The sequence below is a fragment of the Cornus florida genome, unplaced genomic scaffold, assembly GCF_030987335.1.
Source record: "Cornus florida cultivar Cherokee Brave unplaced genomic scaffold, ASM3098733v1 CherokeeBrave_3.0.0_Hap2_Chr06, whole genome shotgun sequence".
Lineage (NCBI taxonomy): Eukaryota > Viridiplantae > Streptophyta > Magnoliopsida > Cornales > Cornaceae > Cornus > Cornus florida.
The window spans coordinates 18010490-18019586 of NW_026775576.1; the positions used below are offsets into that span (position 1 = coordinate 18010490).

Sequence of the window (9097 nt, forward strand, 5' to 3'; positions counted from 1 at the left end):
CGCCAAAATCTTGACGACGGCCGTTCCAATACGCCAAACTGAATGTAGTGAATGCGTGGTTCAAGAAAAGCCTTTTATGTTAAATTTAAATTTATAAAAACCACTACCAACACTACTACTAACGTAGCAAGAGTGAGTAGGGATCGTCCCAAAGGATTATACGTGTTGGAATTTCAACTTCGACTCTAGCGTACCAAATGATTGCAAAAGAGAATTGGGTTGGTTGATTACTTCTAGAAAAGAATTAATTAAAATGCAATAAGATAAAGAGTAAGTAAGAAGGAAAGGTCTTGGGGTAGAGATCACCACCAAACAATACTATTCCAAACCATAATCAAGTGACTAATGAGGGAAATGAATGTGTTGCAACAATGTTGTGTGTGTAAAAGACATTCAATTGGTAAGGGTGACTCAACAAGTGCAAATTGTCTCAATCAACATGTGTGAGGCCACAATACATCTATTGGTAGAGGAATATATTGTCTAGACATCATGTGAAGAGAACAAAATATCAAATCAAGTCATTGAACCTTTCATTAAGCTCATAGTCCAAGCAATCCATAAGGATGACTTAGTTAAACATGCATTATCTAAACATCATGTGAGAGGCCACAATTTATCTATTGGGAGAAGAATAAATTGTCTAAACACATGTGAAAAATACAACATATCATAACTAGTCATTAATCCTTCATTAAGCTCACAATCCACATGCAACACAATATTAGAGGAATATGTCATTTGGACTCACAAGCATGGAACATCAAACATCAAGAGTAGATTGTCCTCCCATCTAACATTACACTACCACTACACTAAATCTACACTACTAGCATGAAAATAAAGCTATCTAGACTAGGGGAGAGGCACAAGCCATCAAGAATAGGCATAAACCATCAAATGAACCAAAATAGCATTCATTAAGCATATCATCTTGATAATCTCTAGATCTATAGCATCAATACACATAGACATGCATCAAAAACACTAAATCTAGAGATAAGCACATGAATATCCCACTCTAGCATACATAGACATATGGGTAGAATAGAATAGTCAATTGGAAGCATTAAACCATACAAACCATGAAATAATCAAGATTTATATATACATGAATATCAAGATGTATCATACAACACTAATCCCTCAATAATACACAAGATTAGAGTATAGAAAGCATGCTTGGGGCTAACTCTAGCCCCAAGAGGATGTCTAGACACTCATGGTAGTGATGATCCAACCCTCAAGGGCTAACTCCATGGCTGCTCGTTGTTGGTGAAGATCTCCTCCAATGGTGCTCTAGCTTCCCTCCTTCCTCCTCTCCAAGAATAGCCTCCAAGATGATTTTCAATGTGTGACAAGAGACTCTAGACTCCTCCCCAAAAAGTGTATCATATTCCTTATATAGGTAGGTCAAATACACCCTATGATGAGCTGTGGTCGTGCAAGGCATATTCTCTAATGATTGGGTGAAGGACGGAATAAATGAGTTGGACTTTAACTTTTTCTCGTTGGAGGAAGTTCGATCGATCGAACCTTAACTTGGATCGATCGAAAATGGGTTCGATCGATCGAACTGAATCTTGGATCGATCGAAGTGGTCTGACTCCTCCGGATAAGGACAAGGCTGAGATATTTCGAAGATATTTATGGGGAAAAGGACAAAAGTGGTTGGTAGGCGTACAGCTGTGGATAAGATCAATCATTTGAATAGGACAAAATAGGGTTCGATCGATCGAAGGTGATGTTGGATCGATCGAACTTGGAATTTCAGCAAAGGCCAAGGTTGGATCTATCGAGAAGTACTGTGATCGATCATAGATGTTCGATCGATCGAACTCTAAGTTGGATCGATCGAACTTTTCAACTGCACAACTTTGATTCCTTTTTGCTCCTTTCTTTCTCCACTTTGCTCCCTCCTTTGGTTTATCTCAGGATTGCTTCAATTAAGCTCTTATTTGGCTGAGTTAGCTCAATTTTGGGATTAGTGCCTGAAAATATAAATAACACGTAATAAGTCTAAAACGGCAAAGTAAGATAGGTAAAGGTACTAGAATGCTTAAGCTTAACGGGTTTAAATGCGCACTTTTCAGTGCTCATCAATTGCTAGCTTATGGAAATCAAGACTATAAGACTACATCCGAGTTTGATTTAAAAATTGATTGATTGGATGATTTGTTTATCACTTTGAATTATGAACTGAACTTGAATAAAAATATAAAATAGAATGAATTCAAATGGATTGAAAATATAGAGAAGATGCTAGAGAATTGACTTCACCAAAACCGCACAAATATGTCTAAATGCATGCAATCAACTTGCAAAACTAATTATATATATAATCATATCGATGTGTAGGAGTACAAGACAACCACAACATCTTTAAGAATTTCATACATTCAAGAATTAAGCATAACCCATATATCTTTGATGGCATAGTTTATCCACCTAAACTAGGTTGTAGTGTGAACCATCTTCCCTAGGCATGACCGATCAAAGTCCTCAAATTATATGGTAATGCACATGTAATCAAAGAATCAAGTATAGCCTATCTTCAGTAGGCATGGTCTATCTACCTAATTATATTACTCTAAGGGTGTAGTATGGTCCATCTTCCCTAAGAATAACCTATCAAAATTCTCATAAGACATGCCAAGAAAACCATTCCATAAGCTTATCCTCGTTGTCACCATAAGAATGTAAGGAGTATAATCATGAAGAAATGAATTATAAGACAAGATGAACATCTCAACAAAATCATATATTTGAATGAAATTCAATTACATTAATGTGTAAAACAATAGGCGATTTCAAGGTATTGAAAAAAATCTGTATATTGCCATACAAAGAATGGTTTACAGTGTTTTAGTTAAATAAGAAATACAAGGAGCTAAAAAAGGAAACTACAGGTTGTACACTAACAGAATTTCCTAATTCTTAGTCATTGACTATCTATATTTACACGCCTATCATATCCCCTAAAATCCGGTCTTATTGAAACTGAATATCTCCTATTCAACACTCCCCCTCAAGCTGGCTTGTAGATGTCTTCCATAGCTAGCTTGCTTCTTAAAACTTCAAACAGTCTCTTGTGTAGTCCTTTGGTAAGGATGTCTGCAACTTGTTCAGTAGTAGAGACATAAGGAATGCAAATCATACCATAGTCAAGCTTTTCCTTAATAAAGTGTTTGTCAACTTCTACATGTTCGGTTCTGTCGTGGAGGACTAGATTATGAGCAATTGAAATGGCAACATTGTTGCCACAGTAGACTCTTATGGGAGGAGAAATAGTAACCTTCAAATCTTCAAGGAGTCTTTTTAACCACATAGCTTCGCAAATCCCATGGGCAAGTGCTCTGAACTCAGCTTCTACACTACTCCTCGCTACTACATTTTATTTCTTGCTTCACCATGTGACTAAGTTTCCTCCAACAAAGGTGCAATATCCTGAGGTAGATCATCTATCGACTGTACTGCCTGCCCAATTAGCGTCTGCGTACACTTCCACTTGCAAATGACCTTGTTTCTTAAACATACGTCCTCCATCTAGTGAGCCCTTTAAGTACCTCAGAATCCTGTACACTGCCTCAAAGTGTTCCTATCCACGAGAGTACATGAACTGACTCACCATACTGATTGCAAATGATATATCTAGGCGTGTGTGAGACAAGTAAATTAGTCTTCCCACCAATCTCTGATATCTCTCACGATCAACCACACTCTCGGGTTTGACAGCTTCTAACTTCAAGTTGACTTCAATTGGAGTGTCAGCAGCTTTACACCCGAGTAGTCCTGTCTCATTAAGCAAATCAAGCACATATTTTCGTTGATTCACGAAAATTCCTTCTCTTGACCTGGCAAATTCCATTCCAAGGAAGTATTTTAATGCTCCAAGATCTTTGACTTCAAAATCTTCAGTAAGTTTCTTCTTCAGTCTGGTCAACTCTTCAATGTCATCACCTGTCAAAATTATATCATCCACATACACAATTAAAATGGCAATTTTCCCTTCCTCACCGTGTTTGTAGAACATGGTATGGTCTACCTGATCTGATGATACCTATGACTCTTCACAGCCTTTCCAAAGCATTCAAACCACGCTCTTGGAGACTGTTTCAAACTATACAGAGATTTTTTAAGTTTATAAACTTTGCTTTAACTGTGTTTTCCTTTGAACGTAGGTGGCAAGCTCATAAACACTTCTTCTTCCAAGTCTCCATTTAAAAAAGCTTTTTTTATTTTAATTTTTTTTATTTTTATGTCCAACTGATATAATGGCCAGTTAAAATTGACTACCAACGACAATAAGACTCGGATATAATTTATTTTTGCTACAAGGGCAAATGTCTCTTGGTAATCAATGTCGTACGTTTGCATAAAACATTTCGCCACAAGTCTTGCCTTGTACCTTTCCACACTACCATCAGCTTTACACTAAATAGTGAAAACCCATTTACACCCAACAGTTTTCTTTTCTTTGGGCAAGTCAATTATCTCCCACGTTCCACTCCTTTTAAGAGCATTAATCTCCTCTAACACTGCTGATCTCCAATTCGGATCATCTAGTGCTTCCTGAATGTTTCTTGGAACAAACAAGTGAGAAATATTTGAAGTAAATGCCCTATGTTAATGGGAAAGTTTATCAAAAGACAAGTATTTGGCAATGGGATGTTGGGCACAGGTTCGAGTTCCTTTTCTAACAGCTATAGGGATATCAAGGTCTACAGGAACTTGGTTAGATGATTCTATACGATTAGAAATAGTAGGGACAACTGTAGACAAGTAAGGATTTAGAGTACCTTGAGTGTTCAGGGAGTCATTTCTCGGGACCTCTGATTGGCTTTACTCTGGTACAATAGTAGGCTCTCTACTCTTTTGATGAGTCTTTTTCCTGTTATAAACCAGAAGCTCAGGATTCGGTTTTTTTGGAATTGTTGGTAAGATTTCTCCTCCTGTTGGAGATATAGTAAGGTTCGATAGATTAGGACTAGGAGGCTCCGAGTTTCTTGATTCTAAAACATCATTTCCCTGTTTAAAAAGATCAGTGTTCGGAGTAATAGAGTGTGAAATAATAGTTTTAGGTAAGGGAATGTTAGTAGAAATCTCCCAAAAGTTTTCTTCACTCTCTTTCTCCCCTTGAAGAAAAGTTTTCTAAAAATAAGGATGATTTTCTAGAAAAAGACATCCATACTGATAAAAAAAAAAAAAAAAAAATTCAGATTGAAACATTTGTACCCCTTTTTATCCAGGGCATATCCAACAAATACACATTTTTCAGCCCGAGGATCCAATTTAGACAGAATTCTACTAGGTAAATTGATAAGGACAGTGCACCCGAATACTTTCAAAGGCGGGTTAAAATAAATTCAAGTTTCAGGAAAAAATTTTTTAAGGCTTTCAAGGGATGTAATATAGTTAAGAACACGAGTAGCTAGGCATCCTGTTAATCAAATATGATGCTGTTAAAACGGCTTCACCCCACAAATACTTAGGAACATTCATTAAAAATATGATGGCACGAGAAACTTCAAGTAAATGTTTATTCTTTCTTTCAACAATTCCGTTTTGTTGGAGTGTGTCAACACAAGTGGATTGGTGAAAAAATCATTTTTCTCTTAAAAAAACTTTCTAAAACTTCATTAAAGTATTCGATGCCATTATCAGTATGAAGAATGCCAATTTTTGTTTGAAATTGATTTTCAATCATCATATAAAAATCCTTGAATACTTTTTCAACCTCAGATTTTTCATTGATTAAATACACCCAACACAAACAAGTATGATCATTAATAAAAGTCACAAACCATTTTTTTCCTAGAAAGAGTTGTGATCCTAAAAGTGCGCCAAACATCACTATGGATTAAATAAAATGGTTTTAATGCTTGGTAAGGTTTGGGAGAATACATAGTATGATGACTCTTCGATAAAAAAACAATTCTCACAATAAAAAGATGAACAATCCAATCCTTTAAACAAAGTAGGAAATAATTTTTTAAGATAAGGGAAACTAGGATGCCTTAGTCTAAAATACCATAGCATTATTTGTTCTCTAACAGGGATAGAACGAAAACTACTCAGGCCTTGAGCCTTTTTATTACTTGAAATATTATCTTCAAAATAGTAGAGACCATCTATCACCTTAGCATTGCCAATCGTCTTTCCTGAGCTATAGTCCTGAAATTCACAATAGGATTCAAAAAAGATAACATGACAATTAGAGTTTTTGGACAATTTACTAACTGATAAAATGTTACAAACAAGCTTAGGGACATGAAGGACAGACTTAAGATCAATAATTTTTGAAATTTTGACCAAACCTTTGCCTACGATAGGAGAATAAGAACTATCGGTTATTCTGATTTTTTTAGAGCCAGGATGAATAAGTTTGAAATAAATGAGAAAAACTTATTTTATTTAATTAAAATTTAAAAAGTTTAGGTGCAAATTGAATTCGATTGTATAATTAAGTTTAATCAAAGTTGTGTTGAAACTTGAATGGGAGTCTAGTCTGAACCAAACCCAATTACACACCAACAACATTGTACCATGACGGTGGGCTCCATTTTTTGGACCATTTAGATCAGAAAGTGAGATGAAAAAGAATCAAAAGTCACTTTTGGAACCAAAATAATAATAATAATAATAATAGTAATCCGTAATAGCTAACGGCAGAATGTGTTTTGCCTGGTGCTTTTTACCCACGAAATTCTCTCAACAACTTCTTTTTTTTTTTTCTTTTTTGTTTTTCTTTTTTACGTCTAGTGTGAAATTTTTTCACTTTCAATGGTAAAATTTCACTTATTTTTATTTGTCTATAAAAAAAATAATAATAATAAAGTAAACTTTTAATAAAAAAATAAAAAAAAAATTATCACTTAAAATTTTTAAAATAATGAAGTTTATGGTGTTGAAAATTTGAAATCCATAAAAATGGTTAAATTCACCAAATTATGTAAATATTGAAATAAATATGATAAAATTACACTAAAAATAAACTCAATAAAAGAGTTCCTTAGAGTAATGGCTTAGAAAAGAAAGAACCAAATTTTCGTCGATGGGAATATAGCTTGGTGGTCCCTCCAGCCGATTAGTCATGTTTTGAAAAAGCTACTTTAATCAGTATATTGGCCGGCAACCTCTCATTTTGTATCTCTTTGTTTTCTAAAGTAAGAACATCAATGAAAAAAGTGACAAAGTTCATAATAATAGAGGTTGGCTTGCACCAATGGGCATCTTCTTTGCAACTACCAAGAGCAGTGATAGCATCACCTGGATGGACTTGCTAGCTAGGTAACTCATATACTATGATTGGATAAATTGGATAAATACACAGCTTATTGATTGGTGGTGATATAGCTAGGTCCTCCACAGGTGACAGCTTATTTTATTCACTTATTTATTCCCTAATTATTAGATACTTATGTCCCAATCTGGATAGCCATTTAAAGTGGAATGCACTCTCCCAAAAAAAACATGAATGAATAAAAAAAGACAAGCGGGATAAGCACTTGAAATGAAGTCCTACCATATTTTACCAGTATAAAGCAAGATCTAACAGATTTTTTTTTATAAATTTTAAATAGCTTTATAAATCTTAAAGAATCTTATTATATTTAGGTTTTTTTAATTATTTTTTACTTAAAATAAAAAGAGAAGCTCAAATTAGAGGGCCATAAGCTTAATCCATTCCAAATTTTGAACTTATTATTTTTTTTGTTTCATGAATTATTTTATAATCATAGATGATAAAACTTTTCTCTCATACTCTTCATGATATAATACATTCACGGCAGGGACAATCCTACAATCAATTATAAGTCTGGTTCTTATTCTTGAAACTTCATAACTTAGAATTTTAAAATCCTAGTATAATCAACCAATATAAAAGGGTGTTTATTTTATTCATACTATTTTTATTTATAAATTATGTACTAAAAAATAAAAATCTAATTAATTATTTTGCACTCCATAAACATGAAAGATGTGAAACCAATAATGATTTCCTTAGGGTGTGTTTGGTAGGGTTGATTTGGAGGGATAGGGAGGGAAAAGAAAAGAGAGGATAGTTTAAGTTTGTGTTTGGGTAAGTTAAGTGGAGGGATAGGGAGGGATAGCTATCCTTCTTTATCTCTTATTTGCTTTCTCTTTAATTTTGAGAAGATAGGGAGAGAAAGCATAGTGATTTTAAGTGGTATTTTGATAATACCAAAATTAGCCTCCACAAATCAATATACAGATTTATTATTTTATTCAAGTCTCATGATTATGAAAGGGTAAAAAAATAATTTGTCTACTATCTTTTCTTTTCTTTTCTCTCCTCTATCTTATCCAAACAAGAATAAATATCATTTCTTTTCTTTTCTTCCCTATATATCCAAACACAAATAAAAATTATTACTATTCATTCTTTTCTTTTTTTTTCTCTCATAACTAATACTGTCATTTTTTTTTTTTTTCTTCTCTGTCTATCCAAACACACCCTTAAGGTAGTAGTGGGCTTAGGCCCACCTAATTAGATGGTCTACTGATCATGATTTTTTCATTCTTGAGCAATTCCCGACCACTTACAAGATTGGATGTCTTCTATTTATACATATATATATATATATATATATATATATATTGATTTATTAGATGTGATTTATTGCTATTACCTTAAACAAGATATGACACACTTCTATTTACTCTTTGAAGATTTGATTTCTCAATAATCCGTTTAATCAAGAAAGGAAGAGATGTTAATTGAGTATAAATAAGACTAGGTGATTATTGAATATTAATTTGTTTAAGATTTTCCTAACTCGTACATATCCAGTGTCATCCATGGGCCTCTAATAAGTAAAAAATAAATAAATAATTGTGATGTCATGTAGGACAATGATAAGGATGTGGGAAGAGGAAGAGGAAGAGGAAGAGGAAGAGGAAGACTTTGACTAAAGTTAGTGGATCTAAATTCTAGCCACATGGGAATGGGGTCCCTTGCATTTATTTTCTAATGTGAAAGTCTACCAAATTTTAGCGGGTAACAATTAACTATCACCTGGTAGACATAATAAATAAATTAAAAAAAAAGAAGAAGAAGAAAGAAATCTCAAAT

At 33.8% G+C, this 9097-nt stretch overlaps 1 protein-coding gene across 1 annotated transcript; it reads right to left on the reverse strand.

The window, feature by feature from the left end:
* Window positions 1-3457: 3457 nt before the first annotated feature.
* LOC132313845 (uncharacterized mitochondrial protein AtMg00810-like) lies at window positions 3458-7095 on the reverse strand. The gene is made up of 5 exons (XM_059812789.1): window positions 7042-7095; window positions 6032-6174; window positions 4458-4621; window positions 3689-3960; window positions 3458-3598 (listed from the first exon to the last, which is right to left on the reverse strand). Exons 1-5 carry the CDS (start codon window positions 7093-7095, stop codon window positions 3458-3460), a joined length of 774 nt encoding a protein of 257 aa, XP_059668772.1.
* Between the last annotated feature and the right edge of the window lie 2002 nt (window positions 7096-9097).